Raw genomic sequence first — 18,643 nt, 5'->3', positions numbered from 1 at the left:
TGTCCGCCGACGCCCATCAGGCCAGTCGCCAGTTGTGGTGCTAGCCCGGCCGGGCTCCCTGGCTCTGCTCATGCTGATCCCTCTGTCCAGAGAGCCCTCCTGGCCATCCTCTGCTCAAACCCGAAGACCCATCAAAAGGTGGAGAGGGGGCTTTCCTCGCCCCACGCCGCTGCTCAATGAACCGCTCTCTCCTCTGAGCGCCAAAGGCCGGCCGTCCCTACACGGCGCTCAGCCTTCAGTACTGCGAGGGCCAGGGCTGCAGGGCAACAAGCCCACAGGCTCCCAGTGAAAATGCAGCACGTCACTCACTGGCTGTGTGGTCTTGGGCAAGTCACTGAACTTCTCTGGGCCTCTGATTTATCATCTGTGAAATGGGCATATTCACATCTGCCTCTAGAGTTGTTGTCCTGCGGACAGAGGACGCAGCAGGAAGCCTGAGCTCTGACGATTATCATTACGGCTGCCGCAGGCCCTGTGACCCCAGAGTGCAGGGAGCAAGCCCCTGGGAAGGTCGGGGGCCCCACCTGGGAGTGACCCGGCCCCCCGGGTTTGGCCTTTAGCTGCAGCCGGCCTGCTGGCCTGTCCCCTTCGGTCTTTGCAGAAGTCAGTTGCACGTTCTCTCGGCTGCAGACACTGGCCCGAGGGGTGGGAGTCCAGGCCTTGCGCCTGGAGTGTGCTGTGTGACCCTGGGCCAGCCATTTGACCTCTCTGGGCTCCGGCTTCCCCGCACCGTTCCCACCTCATTTAGTGAGGATAAATAATTCAGAGCTTCTGTGTGAACCCCTCCAGCTCCTCCCAACAAAGCTATAACCGAGACCACGGGGCCTTCAGCCTGTAGCAAAAATCATTCGTTTTGGGGGGGAGGGGGAGGGTGCCTTTCTGCATTATAAAGAACTACACTTTCCTTTTAAAAAACTGAACATGTTGTAAGGTAGCAGCCGGAAACAGCTGTGGAAGAAAACAAGAGACCTGGCTCCTAAAGAAGCATCCGGAGGAGCCGAGCACTCGGGGAAGATGCTGAACTCCCCGGCGCGGGGCAGGCAGGGCCCCCAGGCCCAGAGGCCGGCCACCCTCCACCGCAGCTGCTGTGGAGAAAAGGGGGCTGGGCCTGGGGAGGAGGGGCATGGGGTGGCCTCTCGTCCTGACACTGAGTCTGGGGACCCAGATCCATCTCCCCATCCCTGGCTATGTGGCCCCCGCCAATCACACGACTTTCAGACTTGATTTCTTTCTTCCTGTTTCCCTCTCTCTCCCTCTCCCCCCGTTTCTCTCCCTCTCCCTTCCTCTCTCTCCCTTTCTCTCTCTCTCTCTGCCTCTCTCTCTTTCAGCTTAGGCTTAGTTTAAGAGATGGGAGGCCATTGAGGGTGCTTTAAGAAGGGGTGCTGTGGCCCAGCTGGCATAGCTTCCCCGTCAGGGCACATGCCCAGGTTGCAGGTTTGATCCCCAGTGTGGGGCATGCAGGAGGCAGCCAATCAATGATTCTCTCTCATCATTGATGTTTCTCTCTCTCTCTCTCCCTCTCCCTTCCTCTCTGAAATCAATAAAAATATATTTAAAAAGCCCTGGCTGGTTTGGCTCAGTGGATAGAGCGTTGGCCTGAGGACTAAAGGGTCCCAGGTTTGATTCTGGCCAAGGGCACATGCCCGGGTTGTGGGCTCGATCCCTGCCCAGTGGGGGGCATGCAGGAGGCAGCCAATCAATAATTCTCATCATCGATGTTTCTATCCCTCTATCTCTCTCCCTTCCTCTCTGAAATCAATAAAAAGTATATATTAAATATATATATATTTTTTTAAAAGGGGGGGTGATGTGATCTGATCTACACCCCGAGTTCTCCCCAGGTCAGCAAGGCCCCCACCTTAGTATCAAGGTTACAGAGCCAGGGCAGACCTGCCTGATGTCCCTGTGACCCCCCAGGTGTGTCAGGAGCGCCTCCTGCCTCTGCCCAGGTGAGAAGAGCCTTGGCAGGGGCGGGCACAGCGTCAGCAGGCCGCAGGATGGGGAGGGGAGGCGGGCAGGCTCACTGTGATGCCTGCCATGGGGGCTGGGAAGACAGCGTCTCTGCGAAGTCCTCTGGTGTAGATGTTGCCAGATCACCGTCCAGTGTCCCTGGAAATCATGGCTGTAAATGAGGCGGCTCAGAAGCCTGGGGCGGGTAATGATTAAGCAATAAAGTCCCCGCAAGGGCCAAGGGGCAGGACAGCAAAGGGCCCTGGCGTGGCCGTGCGCAGGCTGCCGGGAAGAGGCCTCCGAGCACCTCCTGTTTCTAAGCCGCTGCCCCTCCCTGCAAACAGGGACCCCTAAGGGTCTGAGTGGGGAGCGTCCGGATTTGTACGCGCTGACCTCGGGGCAGAGCCAGGCTGAGGGCTGGGGTCTCGGGTCCTAGCGGCACGGCCTTGGGGTGGTTTGTCGTGTCTGTGAAGGAAGGTCACGGGTAATACGGGACTCCCAACCTTTCCTGGGGCGCACCCGCCTCTGAGCCTGTGGATCCTCCCCCCAGACAATGCCTGTGCACCCGCCCAGAAGTGCCGTCTGCCCTTCAAGGGACTCGGGGGGCTCGGGGTGACGGCTGGATCAGGCACCCCCAGATCCACTGACGGGGACGAGGTTCTGACACTGCCCCGGGGTCCTGCACCCCCAGAGAGCAGAGAGCGCGCCGCACGCTGCCTGGGCTCCTCCCGCTGCCTGGGCTCCTCCCTCTGTGGGTCTCGGTGTCCAGGCTGAGGTCCTGCGCTGAGCAGTATGAGCTGCAAGCCGTTTCTACCAGTGTTTCCCAAAGTCTGCCCAAGGAACCCCTGGGTGTCTGTGCCCTGGGCCTGCCATAACAAACCGCCACAAACTTGGTGTCTTAACACAACAGAAGCGCTGGAGGCCAGGGGTGGGCAGGGCCGCGCCCCCTGGAGGCCACGGAGGGTCTTTCCCTGCCTCCCCCTTCCCGCTCCGGGGTGCCTGGGCTCCTGACAGGGGCTCCCACCTCTGCCTCCTCCTCACAGCACCCTCTCCCATCCCTGCGTCTCGCTTCCCCGCATCTCTCACAGGGACACCGTCTGGGTCTGGGCCCACCCTGAACAGCCTTCCCCCATCTTGCGATCGCTCACCTGCCCCCAACTGCAAAAGCCCTTTTCCCAGACCGTCCTGGCCACCAGGCTCCGGGGTCAGATGGACATGGCCTGGGGGAGGCACCATTCGCCCACTCCGCCCCCTCAGACCCCGGCCTGTACTGGTGACGAAGCTGTTCAGGGTCCGAGGGAAAGTCAGGAAGGAGTGAATGGGGAGGACAGAGAGCTTTCTCCACTGCTTTGTTTTTCCTTTTTCTCTCTTTCACTTTTTATGAAAAATTTCAACTATGCGCGAAAGGAGAGCCAATAGGGCCCAACGCTCCTGGGGTGAACCCTCACCTTAGCCTCAACTGTAATCCGTGTTTGTGGGTGACCATGCGGGGCACCCACTCCTCGGCAGAGGGGTTTGCCCCGGAGCCCAGATGGCTGGTGGGTGGCTCCCAGAGGGCGGGTGGCCGGGGGAGGGTGCCTCACACGCCGGCCTTGCCCGCAGGCCTTCCACGCCCCTGTTCGACCTGCTGCAGCACCAGTACCAGAAGCTGTGGGTGCAGGAGCAGAAGGCCACCCAGAAAGCCATCAAACTGGAGAAGAAGCAGAAGGTAAAGGCGGCCTCGCTCCCCAGTGGCTTAGGGTCGGGCAGCAGCGGCGGGAAGGGCTGGCCCCGCAAAGCTCAGCTCCGAGACTGAGCCCCGTGCACGCCTGTCCCCGGGGGTGGCTGGGAACCACGCTGCGTGTGGCCTGGCCCAAGGGGCACTATGGGAAGTTAGAGCTCCAGGGAGTCTTGTCAGACTAAAGCCCCACCTAAGCCCCAAGAGTGGAGATTCTGCGGGGCCCGGCCCCTGGCCTGTGTGCCTGACGCAGGATTAGAACCCGGCTCTTGCCCTCTCTCTCTCTCTCTCTCTCACACACACACACACACACCTGCCTGCGGACTTTCCACCAAACCTCCGCACGGCCTCACACATCCAGAAATGAGATTTTTTAAACATATATTTTTATTGATTTCAGAGAGGAAGAGAGAAGGAGAGAGAGAGAGAAACATCAATGATGAGAGGGAGTCATGGATCAGCTGCCTCCCACCAGGGATCCAGCCAGAACCCAGGCCTGTGCCCTGACTGGGAACCGAACCGTGACCTCCTGGTTCATAGGTGGACACTCAACCACTGAGCCACGCCGGCCGGGCCGGAAATTAGATTTAAATTCATTTCTGCACAGGCTGACCTGGCCTCACAGAAAACCGCCCTGTGTTATCTACAAAGAAAAGGCTGAGAAGGCAGAGGGGGCGGGGTACAGGGAACACAAGTACAGTGGGGCCTTGACTTACGAGTGTCCCAACTAACGAGTTTTTTGAGATACCAGCTGTCTCTCGGCTGATTTTTTGCATTGAGTTGATAGAGTAATTTGAGTTAACGAGCTCGGTCTGGGAACGAATTAAACTCGCAAGTCAAGGCCCCACTGTATTGCACTCGAGGAGAGCGTCCTGTTCCCAGTGAATGACTCGGGCCCTGAAAACACTTCCGGGGCATCAACTATGTCATCTCATCGGCGCCTCTCAGAAGCCCGGGCGGGGGTGTGACCTGCTTCCCAGGGTGGACATGGAGCTCAGAGGGGCGGTGCCCACGCAGGGACGGGAAGCGGGGACGGACCGGGTCCAGCCTCGGGCAATTCCTGCGGCACGAGGCCGGAGACCCGAGCCGTCACTTAAAGCCAGACCCCTCCCTGCTCACGGGGCTGTATCGGTCTCATCAGGAGCAGGACTTTGGTGTCCCTGGCTGTCCCAATGCTCAGGACCATGGCGTCCCCCCACCTGGCAGCTTGGCTTCTATGAGCGGCCAGGGGAGCGGCCAGGAGAGCCGCCAGGTGAGCATCTGCCTCTGCATTTCTCTGGCTGCAGGTGAGCCTCGGGAAGCTTTATGAGACCCGGAGCAGCCAGCTGAGGAAGTACAAGCCGCCCGTGAAGCTGGACGCCCTCTGGCATATGCCTCACTTCCAGAAGGTCAGGCTCGCTCCCTCCCCGCACCGGGCGGCTCCCATCACCTCCCAGGCGGGGTCCCCGTCCTCTCGACAGCGAGCTCTATGGGCTCCCAGCCACCCAATAATACCAACAGCAGCGCTGCCAGCCCTGAGCGCATCCTCGTGCCGGCCTGGCTCGGTCACGACCTTCACACCCCCTGAAGGGCCGCTGCTCTGCCCGTGGGCTGACCGGGCACAGCGCATGCTGGTAAGGGCAGCCTCGGGCTGAACCCGCCGTCTGACGGCTGAAGCCTGGGGTCTGTCCACGGCGCGGGCACTGTGGGTCAAAGCCCCTCCATGGAGGGGGCTGTTCAAACACTACACCCTGCCCTGGGGACTTGGGGGCGCAGAGAGCTCCATGCCACAGCGCTGGGCTCCCCAGCGGGCATCCCTGGGAAGCGGAGCAAATGCCTCCAGCAGCCACCAACTCCAGCCTCAGAACTGAGCGGCGTCCCTTCGGCCGCATGGCCCTGCATCGGTGGCCAGACCGGCGTTCCCACAAGGGGGGGCACTGTGCCGAGGAGGGAAACGGGGCGACCTGGGGACCCAGTGTCGGGATGGGGGGAAGACAGCGGCACGAAGCGGCATTCCCGGCCAGCCAGGCCCGGCGCCGTGTCGGGCTAAACTGCAATGTAGGCAATGAAGGGGCCGGCGCCTCCCTGAGCCTAATGCAACCGAACAAGCTGCCGAGCTTCGAGAGAAGCCTGCCGCCCCCTTGACGCGGTCTCCCGTGTCCGCCCGCTGGCCTCTGTCAGCACGTGTCACTGACCATTTGCCCCGCCGCCTGTCCCCCGCCCGCCCCCGCGCACGGGAACATGACCGGAGGCCTGGAGCCCTGGAGCCGCCGAATCGCTGCTGTGCGGCGGGTCTGCCTTGGCACCAGATGCCCCGCGTGGCTCTCGGCCCCACAGCAGCGACTCCCACCCTCAGCCCCTTCGTCTCCGATGTAGGATCTGCCCGAGTCCCAGGCCAGGCGATGGACCAGGAGGGCTCAGGGGCCTCCCCAGCGGTGCAGGGAAAGCCTCCTTCCCCCCCGCCCCCCCACCTCCGCTGTCCCCGGGCAGGGCTCCTGCCTCACTCGCCGCCTCCCTGCAGCACGAATGCCCGCCTGTGCAGAAACAAACCAACAACTTCTATTTTCAAAGGCGGAGGCTCGCCTGAGCCCTGCGGTCTCTCCCAGGCGTCTCTGCCGTTGGAAAGCGCTGCTGTGCGCACAGGAGCCAGCTGCACTGCTCGCCTTCACTCGGCCCCGTATTGTGCTGTCAGCCGTGTGTGTGTCATACAAGTGGCCTGACCCCTGGGCAGAGCGCAAGCTGGGCCTGGAACCCTGGGGCCCGGGACTGCAGGGCCCAGGCCAGCCCCATCACGCCGCAGAAGCCGCAGGAGCCGCAGAAACCGCGAGGGAGGGAGTAGGGATGCCAGCCCCGGCCGGGGGTGCGCCTCATCTTGTCCGGCTGCCCGTGCGACTCTGGGAGCCACCTGGTGCACCCAGCACAGACCCTGACCCCGATGCGGCCACCACCGACGGGACACTCAGGCCCACCCTGCCCCCTGGAGGGAAGTAACACCCACAAGAGGGCCTCTGAGCTCAAGCCCGGCCCCGAGGGCTGGACGTGCGTGACCTACAGACCTGAGGTCCCTGCTCTACTGCCGAGGAGCCTGAGGCTCAGAGAGACAAGGGCCTGGCCCTGTGAGAAGGGTGCCTAAGCCTCTTCTCTCCGCCACTGGGCTGTGCTGCCTCCTGGGGACCCCTCCCTTTCCTCCCCCCCGGGCCCCACCCCCGCAGACCCCCTTCCCCGCACTGGTCCACCCTGCAGCCAGCGCCCTAGCTGCACCGTTACTGTTCCACGTCCGTCTCCCCCAGCAAGTGCGAGCCCAGCGGGACCGTGCCTGTCACACCCATCGCGTCCCCGCGCCCAGCACGGCCTGGCACCGAGCGGGCGGTCAGTGACTGTCTGTGGAAGGAAGGAGTGGAGGGGATGAAGGAAGAGCGACAGTGTGGCCCAGAGTGACAGAAATGCAGAAGCCTTTCACTGACCTGATGACACCCACCTTTTCCCAAAGCAAACGCGCCAGCGCCCCCTGCGGCACCGCCCGGGCCTGGACTCAGGAGGCCGGGCGGAGTCCGGCTGCCCGTCCACAGCGAGCGCCAGGCCCCAGGAGGCCCTTTTCTGGCCGGTGCCCTGTCCTGTCCCGGCTGATCCCCGCCCCGCCCCGGCCCCACCAGGAAAGGAAAAAGCACTTCCAGAAAAGCAGAGCCTGTCAGGGTGATGGATGACCCGCACGGACCCTCCCCGCCCGCGAACAGATGTCGCTGCTGAACTCTGTCAGAAATAATTAAACGCCTTTCACAGGGAGACGCTGCGGCAGGCGCGGCCTTCCCCGGGCGGGGTCTCGTCCTCGAAGGCTGACTCCTACCCGCCCGCCCGCCCGCCGAGGCGCGCACAGGGCCCTCGCCAGAGAGACAAGGAAAGGAGGCATGTGCCTCGGGGCGGTGACCCCTCGAGCCGCGGGGTCCCGGCACACAGGCTCCCCACGGGCTCTGCCACCAGCAGTTCCGAGAATGGCCAGTGCCCCGAGGGAGGGTCAGCCGACAGCTGGCAAGTGGCCTTTCTTCAGGACATGAATGCTAAGAGGTCTGGGCTGGCCGCCGAGCCTCTCTGGGCCTCAGTTTCCTCATCCGACAGCGAGGGGCAGGGCTACCTGCCCACCTAGGGTTCCAGGCCCCCAAGTCCACCCGTCAAGGAGCAAGAGGGCGGGGCACGGGGCTCTTGGTGTGGCGGCCCTGGAGCCAGAGTGCATGTCGGGGAAGCTCCGATTCCCACTTGGGGGACGAAGGGTGAACTCAGCAGCCTCCACCCCAAGTGAAGGAGGGCTGGGCGGGCGTCACCCTCTGTGCTGGTGGCCTCGCACTCACAGGCCTTCCACCAGATGTGCTGGGTCTTCCAGGCAGGGGGAGCGGCCGGGGCGGGAGGGGCGGCCGTGTCTGTGTGCGTGTGCGTGTGCCTCCAGGGTCAGCCAGACCTGGGTCCCCTGGCAGCCCCGTCACCCCCAGCCTGTCCCAATCTTCCGGAGCACCTCTGCTCCAGGCCCCGTTCTCCATGCCAACCCAGGCTGCTTCAGGGCCACTGGCCAGGCAGACGGGCAGACAGGGAACTGACAGGCACACGGCCAGACGGGAGAGTTTGGAGAACTGGTGTCCAGCGTTTGCAGCCTCCAATGGAGGGGAGACACCAACCTTAGGTGTCAGCTCAAGCTTGGGGTGGGGACAATCGCCATAGCGATCACCCCATCACCACGGTCTTAGCTGGGGGGGCGGGGGGAACCTGTTCCTGGGTCCCTCCCAGGCCACGGCCCTCACTAGCCTGGCAGCCCTCCTGTGGGCCTGTGGGGAGGCGGGATTATTAATGGCTCCGCCTTCTGCTCTCCAAAGTGACCCAGTGGGAAGCACATGTCCTACCGCCGCCTAATATTAAGCCAGGAAAAATAGATGCTTCATCCTCCGTTACCAAAGGCGGCCAGTGATAACGGCCCGAAGACAAAAGGGCGAGCGCTCCAACTATTTGCAGCGGCGCCGACCACAACGGTGGAAGGTTGGGTGCCACCAGTCAAGCGATGGCTCACATGCATGATGTTACACAGACGCAGAGATGATCCGTGACGTTGTGGGATAGTGACCAGCCACGAAAATGACGTCAGTCTGTGCTTTCTAACGCGTTACTAACACAGCACTGACGTGTGTGCGTTTGGATAGAGGCGGCTGCGCTGGTTACGGGTGTGAGCGCCCAAGGGCAGAGCCGGAGGAGGGGCCCTGGGGCCAGGGGCGGAGGGATGGGGGGCGAGGCTGAGTCCTACTTTCTCTGACGCTCCTTCTGCATTGAGCGTTCACAGTGAGTACGCGTAGCTTTTACAAAACAAGTAAGGCGATCTTTTTAAATGTTTTTAAAGGATGAGGACTCTCCCTCCCTCCCTCCCGGTGCTTGTCCCAGAGCGAGAGCCCCCTCTCAGCCCAGTTCCCTCTGACGGTCCCCGCGCTCTCGCCGTGCTCTGGCCACACCCGGTTTCTCATGTTCCCGGCCGTCAGGCGTGAAGGCTCGAGGCCGGCAGTGAAGGGGGCGGACTTGCAGGGTCCAGATCTTTACGGCCAAGTCCAGGTTCTAACTGAAGATCCGCAATCCATTTGGGCCCCGGCCAGTGTGGCTCAGTGGACAGAGCACCGGCTGGTGGACTGAAGGGTCCCGAGTTCGATTCCGTCAGGCGCATGTACCTTGTTTGCACGTGCAAGAGGCGACCCATCAATGTGCCTCTCTCACACCGACATTCTCTCGAGGTCTCTCCCCCTCCCTCCCACTCTGTCTAAACACCAATGGAACAAGTATCCTCCGGTGAGGATTAACAGGTCTCCACCTCCATCGCCTCCCCCACCACAGGGCCCACCCCGACATGACACGGTCATTCCGTCGCTAACGTGTGGACAAATAGTCTCAACTCACCGGCTGTGGGCTCAGCCCTGCTGCTTAGGGATAAGGCCGGGCTGGGACGCTAACCGTTTGGGTTACAAGCTCCTGCGTCCGGAGGCTGGATCAGATGCCTCTCTGTGGAAGACTGACCCTGCGGGTCCCCCGGGCCCCTGGCTCCCCACAGAATGGGGGCGCGGGGAGCAGAGGTCAGCCACGCAGTGACACCCTGAGACGCGCAGTGACACCCCGAGATGCGCAGTGACACCCTGAGACGTGCAGTGACACCCCGAGATGCGCAGTGACACCCTGAGACGCGCAGTGACACCCCGAGATGCGCAGTGACACCCTGAGACACGCAGTGACACCCTGAGACGCGCAGTGACACCCCGAGATGCGCAGTGACACCCTGAGACACGCAGTGACACCCTGAGACGCGCAGTGACACCCCGAGATGCGCAGTGACACCCTGAGACACGCAGTGACACCCTGAGACACGCAGTGACACCCTGAGACGCGCAGTGACACCCCGAGATGCACAGTGACACCCTGAGACACGCAGTGACACCCCAAGACGCACAGTGACACCCCGAGACGCGCTGATGAGTGAAGGCTTCGGGTCTAAGGGAAGGGTTTTCTCCCTTAAGCTCTTACAAACCCGCGCTGGCTGCAAAGTTAACTCTGCCGACCCCAGGGCGGCTCAGGGCCCGTCTGCCCGCCGCCTCTGCCCCCTGTGCCGGCTGTGTCCAGCCCAGCCACTCCCTGCAGACCCAGGAGGGGCAGCTGCCAGAGGTGCCACCGCTCCGAGTGCCCGCCCCGGGGGGACTCTGAGGGTCCTGCCGCTGCGTCGCTCCGGAAGAAGACCGTCCGAGCTGCTGTGTAGGGCACGGGGCGCAGGAGGATGTGCCACAGGCGGGAACGGGGCGACGGGAAGCGTGAGTCAGGTCCTGATGCAGCTGGCATTGCGCCCCCAGCACGGAGCCCCCACCACCGTTCACATCCGTACGCAGAAGGGAGGAAGGCAGGGGCTTAATTGGTTTTACAGCATCCGGCCCCTCGGAGGTAGAGAATTTTTAGGCACCTGCTCACAAGGTGACATTCCTGCTCAAACACTGGCAGGTCACAGGCAGCCAGAGCAGAGGCTCTGGGAATAGTACAAACGGCAACATTCCTGGGGCCCTGAGGGAGGTGGGGGGCCCTGAGGGAGGCGGGGGGCCCTGAGGGAGGCGGGGGGGGGGCGGTGAGGGGGGGGGCAGGGGAGTCGGGGAACCAGGTCAGGGGGAGGGGTCAGGCGTCTATGCCCGGGAGGGCAGGAGAGGCCGGCATCGCAGAGGACAAGGGAGCTGGCACTTCTAACAGGACCGGCCCTGCGTCCTGGGGACCCCCAGCCGCAGTCCCCTGAATCCTAGCACCTGGGAATTTTCAGTTTAATCCAGAAAACTCTTCTTCCCAACCGGGCATGAAAAAATTTCAAATGTTGTGCTGAACGTCACCCGGAAAACAGAGTAAGCCCATTGCTTGGGCATCAGCTACTTGTTCCTAATCTCCAGAGACGGCGAGAACCTCGTGTTGAATTTTGGACGCCGATGGGGCCGTGGGGTCCCCAGTTGATTCCTCCAGCTCGTCCCCAAGGGAATAAACCCTCAGTGATTTGAAGAGAATCTCCTGGGCTCGAGGAGGAGTGTGGGCCACCTCGGGGAGGACTCGCTCCGTGTCACCCACGAATCCCCCATCTCCACGTGTCAGCCTCTGTCACCAGGCGCCGACGCCGCTGGTGCGACCGACCAGAAGCTGCGGAACACGTGGCCAGCCGGGTCCCAGCAGATAAACACACTCAATGATTCACTCAAGGTTCATTGTAACTGAGCTTTGTCAAAAGTGCGGGCGAGCTGCACCAGGAGGGGGGCACCCTCGTATCTCAAAGCCATGGGTGTGCCCGGCCGGCAGGGCTCAGTGGTCGAGAATCAACCTATAAACCAGGAGGTCAGGGTTCGATTCCCAATCAGGGCACATGCCTGGGTTGTGGACTGGATCCCCAGTGTGGGGTGTGCAGGAGACAGCCAAACAATGATTCTCTCTCATCATTGATGCCTCTCTCTCTCTCTCTCTCTCTCTCTCTCTCTCTCTCCCCCTCTCCCTTCCTCTCTGAAAGCAATAAAAATATATTTAAAATAAAAATAAATAAATAAAAAAAAGCTGTGGCAGCGAACACATCCCCCCCCACCCCCCGCCCCCGTTCCCCTCGGAGACGCAGGCCGCTGGCCCCACAGAGCAGCCGTGGGGGGAAGGCGAGGCGAGGGCCATGCTTTCTGGCCTCTGCTCTTCCTCTCCTCAGAGGTCTCGGGACTCGCTGCCTCCGAGTGGTGCAAACAACACGAAAAGTGGGGACTCTGGCCAAAGTCGGTCCGCGGGCGGTGCGGAGGGAAGGGCATCCAGAAGCTATTCTGAGCCCGTTCCCAGCGGCAGCCGCAGTCACACAGTCACAGCCCGCCGCGCACAGCCGCACCTCTGCCGCGCCAGACAGGGGCCAGGCAGGGCGTTGATGAACGATCTTGCGATGTCTGTCCTCTCGGCCTCCCGGTGCGCGGAGGGGAGTCACTGTCCGAGAGGAGGAAGTTAAAGCTCCGAAGTTAAAGTCCGTGCCCAGGTCCTAGCTGACCAGAGGCAGAGCAATAGTAAGGCCTGCGCCCGCGGTCAGGGGTCGGGGCGGGGGGCGCTAAATGCCGGGCCTGGGAAGGCTGGCGGACGGCGGTCATGAGCTCAGGGTTTCATGGGTGTCCGGGGGGCCGTGCCAGCCCTGGCCTGGCTGATTTAAGCCTTTGCAATAAACAGAACTTTCCACTGCCCTGAACGCCTTTAGGCCTTGACAACACCCCTGAGCATCTTTGAAATCGTGGTTTGGCCCGAAGGCTAAAGAGGAGAGAAGCCATCGATCGGGGTCCCGGCTGCGGTTACAAAGGGCATGAGGCAGGGATGGGGCGTAGAAGGCGGGCTGAGCCTGTGGGCTCCAAGCCACGCTGGCTCCAGGTCCCAGCCTGCCTCCCCGGCCGCATCTGTAGAGTGGGGACAGCAGGAGAGAGGCCCATGCAGGTGCGTGTGAAGCGCTGGCCACAGCCTGGCTGGGGGACGGTCAGAGCAATCGTCTCTGGGTTGGACGAGCTTTGGCATCGGCCCTGCAGGCGGTTCTCAAGCTTGACTGTGCCTGCAGGTCTCCGATGGGAGGGCTGAGCTGGTCCAGTGGGTGGGGCATCCACCAAGCCTGAGTCCTCAGCTCCCTGCACCCTGTCAGCAGCGACTGCACAGCTATAATTAAAGTATTTCCTGTGGCAAGTGGCCACGCTTTCATGTGTTCCATACGAAGCTTGTCGGGGCTTCGAGAAGAAGCGAGGAATATGAACTTCAGCTTTAATCTGCTCCAGCTGCTACAGCAACACCCACAGCCTGGGGCTTAAATAGCAGACGTGTATTTCTCTCAGTTCTGGAAGCTGGAGTCCAAGATCGGGGTGCTGGTGTGGTTGGGTTCTGGCGAGGCTTTTTTCCTGGCTTTCGGATGGCCACCGTCTTGTGTTGAGAGAGGGAGAGAGCTGGTGTTTCTTCTGAGAAGGGCACTAATCCCATCCTGGGGGCCCCACCCTCATGAGCCTAATTACCTCCGAGAGACCCCACCTCCAAACACCATCCTATTGGGGGGTATGACTTTTAGGAGAACACAAACACCTGTTCCCACTTCTAAGCGAGAGCCATCTGTCCACCCATCTATCTGTTTATCCATCTATCCATCCATCAGTCCATCCATCCATCCATCCATCTGTCCATCCATTCATCCATCCACCCATCCACCCATCCATCTGTCCATCAGTCCATCCATCCATCAGTCCATCTATCAGTCCATCCATCCATCCATCCATCCATCTGTCCATCCATTCATCCACCCAATCATCCATCTATCTGTTTATCCATCCGTCGATCTGTCCATCCATCCATCCACCCATCTGTCCATCCATCCACCCATCTGTCCATCCATCCATCCATCTGTCCATCCATTCATCCACCCAATCATCCATCTATCTGTTTATCCATCCGTCAATCTGTCCATCCATCCATCCACCCATCTGTCCATCCATCCATCCACCCATCTGTCCATCCATCCATCCATCCATCCATCCATCCATCCATCCGTCCACCCATCCATCTGTCCATCAGTCCATCCATCTATCAGTCCATCCATCTGTTTGTCCACCCAGCCAAGACTTGTTGAGTGCCCACAGGTTGTCCCTAACAGCAGTTACCCCAACCTCTGAGAGTCTCCTGTCTGTCCACGTTTCCCCAGAGCAGGGCCCAGAAGCTGGCATCCACAGCCTCGCTGTCTAGTTGAGGACACTCAACTCCCAGATTCTTATTTGTAACTTAACAGCCTCTTCTTAAAACACCCCCCAAACACTTCTTCCTGCTCATTGTTCCAATAAGAGAAAAGGGGAAAGACAACACCACACCTCGCCGTGTGCATCCCATCCCAACGGGCCATGGGTGCCGACCATCCGAGAGTGTCCCCGGCTTCCCTGGCAGGAACAGGGGCTGCTCGACAGCCTGATGTGCAAGCAGCTTGGCCCTGCCGGGCCCTGCGTGGACGGCGCAGCGAGGGCTTCATCTGCAACCAAACACAAAATCAAAGGCTGTCGACGGAGGAGCCACGCGCCCGGATAACCACCTGGCACTACCTGCGAGGGCACCGTCAGGGAAACTTCCAGAGAAAGTAATTAAGGCGTCCCCGCTGTCTAAATTCGGCAGCAAAACTTGGAGCTCTGGAACTGCATGCTCCCAGGGACCTGGTGCCTCCTCCCAGCCTGATCCTTCACCACAACCAGCAGAGGTTCCTGCGGGGATCGGCTGGCGTGTCCCCCGAGCCCCGTGCGCCCCCGCAGGCGTCGTCTCCTCGAAGACGCGGCAGGCAGCAGACGGGATCGCCGCTTGTGGGACGGGGTGAGATTAACATACAAATGTATAGGCCTCTCCGAGAGCTGGCAGGCGCCCATGAATATTCATCAAGTACCCACGGCGTTCATGATACCAACATGCAAAACACACAGCCCTGGCACCGGGGAGTCCGCACACAGATCCGTGCTCGGCGCCTGCAGCCGCCCCGGCGGGGACTCAGGTTAATATTTATAGCAAGTGGCCTCCTCTTGCGTCATCAGCATCTGGCCCCCGAGGGGCGTACTGGGGAGACACCTGCCCTGTCTCGGCGGGCTGTCCGCTCACAGAGCCTCCCTTCAACAGGCTCGTGCAAGCCCTCCTTAGCTCTCACTGTGCACGAAACAGAAGTCCCACTCTAGCCCTGGCCAGTTTGGCTCAGTGGCTAGAGCATCAGCCTGCGGACTGAAGGGTCCCAGGTTCGATTCCAGTCAGGGGCACATGCCAGGGTTGCGGGCTGGATCTTCAGTAGGGGGCCTACAGGAGGCAGCCGATCCATGATTCTCTCATCATTGATGTTTCTCTCCCTCTCTCCCTCTCCCTTCCTCTCTGAAATCAATAAAAATACACTAAAAAGTCCCACTCTCTACTGCTATGCACCCCCCTCCCCATACCCTGCTACCTCTAAGCGGGGTGGGCAGGGAGGGTAGCACGGCCCGGGCTATCCTGCCGCCCATTTGCAGCCAGGCCTCCCGGCCACCTCCCAGGAGGACAGTCCGGCTCCGGGAAGAAAAGGGGCCTCTTCCTGGCAGCTCGGCTTGTCACCGCATTTGTTGACAACCCGCTGAAAACAGCCCTCACTGCCGTGTGAAGTCTCCTTCCAGCTCCCATCCAGGCCTCTGCAGACAGGTTTGAAGGGCGAGGGATCTGGGAAACACAGACACTCGCCCACCCCCAGCCCCGTCACAGAGGGAGTGGGAGGAGGCGCAGCCGGGCGAGCAGGGCGGACGGCCCCTCACCTGGCCGCGCGGTGCACCGCCTCCAATTAAATCAAAACGGTTTGTTTTTAATGGTCTTTTACACTGACAAGTGGGCGATCATTCTGGGCCCACGAGCTGTCAGGGAACTGAGGCAAATCCTCCGTTGATAATGCCCAATGCTTCCAATTAGGAGCCGAGGCCGCTCCTGGCGCGCTAACGATTCCCCAGCCGCCCCCCAGGCCCCTTTGGCGCCGGCTGCTTCTTCTCGCCTCCGCCGCAAATTACTGACACCAAACGGAAGGCCCGTCTCCTCGCCACGCCAGGCCCGGGCCCTGTTGGGCTTAATGAGCCGATGGAAGTTTCGTGGCTCCGGCGCTAAATTCTTTTCTTGTTTGACAGCTGCTCGGCTAAGGCGCGTGTTGACCTTATAAAAGATTTAGTGTTTCTCATTATTTTCTGTCGGGCTTCACAGTGAGGGCTCCGCGGGTAGCATTTGCATCTGGGGTGCGTGCCTGTGCACGCGCTCGTGTGCGTGTGCGTGTGCGTGTTGGACGGGGCCTCCAAGGTGGGGACGGGGAAGGGGGAAGGGGCGTCTTCTCCCGTCTTGTCTGGCTCCTGCAAACAGCTTCCAGTGTGACATTCCTCTTGGAGGAGGGGTTTCAGAGAGCAAAGCCCAGGTGGTGGATGGGCGCTTGGCTTCCAGGCCTCCTGGGGGGGTTGGGGGGCGAAGGGGGTGCATGTTTGGGTGGAGCCTGCAGGACAACAGCGCAGACGTGCACGACCAGAGGACACCTGAGCCAGACTGGACGCCCAGGACCGTCCAGGGCCATGCTCGGATGCCCCCAGGAGGGCCTCCCTCTCCGCTCCGGGCCCTGCGTGGAGCCGCGGCCAGCAAGCCTCCTCCCTCAGCCCTGACCCTATGTGAGGATTCACTGGTTGTAAAGCAGAGCCACTTATTTAAAGGTGCACATGTTACTGCCCCGGGAGAGGGCTGCGAGCACCCGCGGGTCCTCATTTGGTCCCCGCACCCATGCCAAACCGGCCGCGCTCGGAATAACAAGGCTCCAGGGAGTCCCGTGGCTCCTGGGCTGGCCTCCTGCTCTCCGCTCTGGCTCATCGGTTCCCTCTCCACGTCCTGCCCACCCACTGGCCCTGCCAGCTGAGGCTGCCAGAAGCGGCCCGAAGAGGGAGGGACACGAAGGGCAGATGAGCACGTGGACTCTCTCGCTGGGGCTCTCCGCCTTCATCCTTGCCACTCGGAGACTCTATTTTGATCTTTTAAGAAAGAAGATTCAGGCCCCTTGAAAAAGAATAGCCCGCGTGAGTCGGGTCAGCGCTCAGCACCTCGGTTCAGGCTTTGGAGCCTGGAAGAGCGTGACGGCGGCCAAAATGGCCTCGGGTGATGAGGGAGGGGCAGTGCCCTCGGTCTCCCCCAGGATCCCCTGGGCCTCTCGCTCGCCTGAAACCTGTTAAACTCGGAGGCCTAAGAAGCAGCAGTGGGTCTTCGGGGAGTTCAGACAAACACCCGCGTGGTCACCCGGCCCTTCATCTACCAGCGTCCGGCGAACAGATTCGATGTTCGATTTGGATCTGACCTGGAAATGCCCGAGGGATATTGGTTTGGCTCCTGGAAACAGCAACTCGATTCTCATTTCCAGAGGCATCGGGGCCGCCTCTGCTTCTGCCCCAGCCAGTCTCGCCAGCCCTGTGGCCCGTGGACCCTGGTCGCTTAGCAGCTGGGTGAACTTGGGCCAGTGTCTCCACCACCCTGAGCTCCAGCCTCCCCTCCCTTCAGGCGAGCACGCCCCTGCCCTCAGGGGCCGTGGCTCTGCCCCCGCACCCCGACGTCCGGAACCTCCCGTCAGAGCCGTGCGGAGCAGGAGGCTGGTCTCCTTGCCGAGCTTGGCTGTTCTCTGAGACGCAGCATGTGTCGGCCTGTGTCCTTGTTCTGTCTATTTTTGGACCACAGAGAAAAGAGAGCTGGGAGCAGAAGAACGATTTCGGAGAGACCAGCTGTCCCGGGAGAGCCTGGCGCCCTCGCTAATTAGCTCACCTCCCGGACCTGCCCCATCGGAGCGCGGGACGCAGCGCTCGCCGGTGACGTCCTGCGCGGACCCGTGTTCTGCGGGGCCTCTGACCCCCGGCGGCCCCGGCTTGACAGGAATTACTGACCTGGGACTGATCCATAATCTCCAAGTGCCCTCATTAGAGGAGACAGCCCCTCAATCTTTTCAAGAAAACCTCGCTCCCAGTCACCTGAGCACTTGTCACTTAGAAAAAAACAAACCTAAACTGAAATCTCTATAGCTGTCATTTTTTTTTTTTCCCTGTTTGGCAGGAAATTTTTTTTAAATCTGGCTATTTTTTCTCAAATCCTGCCTTTTGATTTCTCGGTCCCCAGACCTGGCCGATACTTGGCGTCCTCTGGGGGGACCGTCCTGGGGCTAAGAAGGGGGCTGGGGTCGGCCGGCCCCGCTGCTCCTTGTAGGACGTGTCAGGCGCACGGGAAGCCGCCCAGCCTGTGACTGGGCTGCGGAGGGCCGTCCTTCCTGGCTGGTGGACCCACACACCGTCCACCGCGCGTGGGGTTGGCTTTACAAAGCAGGCCCGCGCTGGGGAGAAGGCGCCAAGGAAGCCACTCCCCACTGTACAGAGCCCAGGGCTGGGGCGGCCTCAGTGTCCCCGCTCAGCCCAGGCCTCCTGCTGAGGGAAGAAGGAGGAGGGCAGAGGAGGAGGAAGGCACAAGGCCACTCCCTGTTTAGCACGTGGGCCAAGCTGCCCCTCCCTGCCCAAGGCCACGGCCACCAGGCAGAGGAAGATGACCAGCGTCTCGCCTCCGGGTCTTGGACACTTTCTTTTATTTATTTTCTCGGTAATCCTCACCTGATGATATTTTTTTCCATTGATTTTTAGAGAGAGTGGAAGGGAGGGGGAGAGACACTCAGAGAGAGAAACATCGATGTGAGAGAGACACATCGATTGGTTGCCTCCCACACACGCTCCGACTGGGGCCAGGGATTGAACCTACAACTGAGGTAGGTGCCCTTGCCTGACTCTCTTTCCACTGAGCCACACTGGCCAGGACTGTGATTGTGTTTTATCACCATTTCCCCGGCTCTGCCAGACGAGGCTCCCTGAGTCCTCCCTGCACCCCGATGCCCAGCTCGAGTCACCACAGGGCGGTGCTCGGTGGGTACGTGTGGAGTGAAGTGATTCATGCATA

General features: G+C 61.1%; 1 protein-coding gene across 3 annotated transcripts in view; it reads left to right on the top strand.

Moving 5' to 3' along the window:
* CFAP77 (cilia and flagella associated protein 77) overlaps positions 1 to 18,643 on the top strand; it is an 87,555-nt gene that overhangs the window by 58,578 nt on the left and 10,334 nt on the right. For 2 of the 3 annotated variants that reach the window (XM_070430006.1, XM_070430008.1), the window contains 2 exons: positions 3,553 to 3,658; positions 4,954 to 5,055. In XM_070430006.1, the coding sequence (XP_070286107.1) occupies positions 3,553 to 3,658; positions 4,954 to 5,055 (208 nt within the window). Of the gene's footprint in view, positions 1 to 3,552; positions 3,659 to 4,953; positions 5,056 to 11,079; positions 11,339 to 18,643 lie in introns of those variants that run through there. The other variant, XM_070430007.1, reaches the window with a different exon arrangement.

This window comes from Myotis yumanensis, unplaced genomic scaffold (genome assembly GCF_028538775.1).
Source record: "Myotis yumanensis isolate MYYU_CA2020_CCGP unplaced genomic scaffold, mMyoYum1.0.hap1 SCAF_12, whole genome shotgun sequence".
In the NCBI taxonomy this organism is placed as follows: Eukaryota; Metazoa; Chordata; class Mammalia; order Chiroptera; family Vespertilionidae; genus Myotis; species Myotis yumanensis.
Note: the sequence above shows the minus strand (reverse complement) of the source record. Positions and strands in the feature narration are given on the sequence as shown.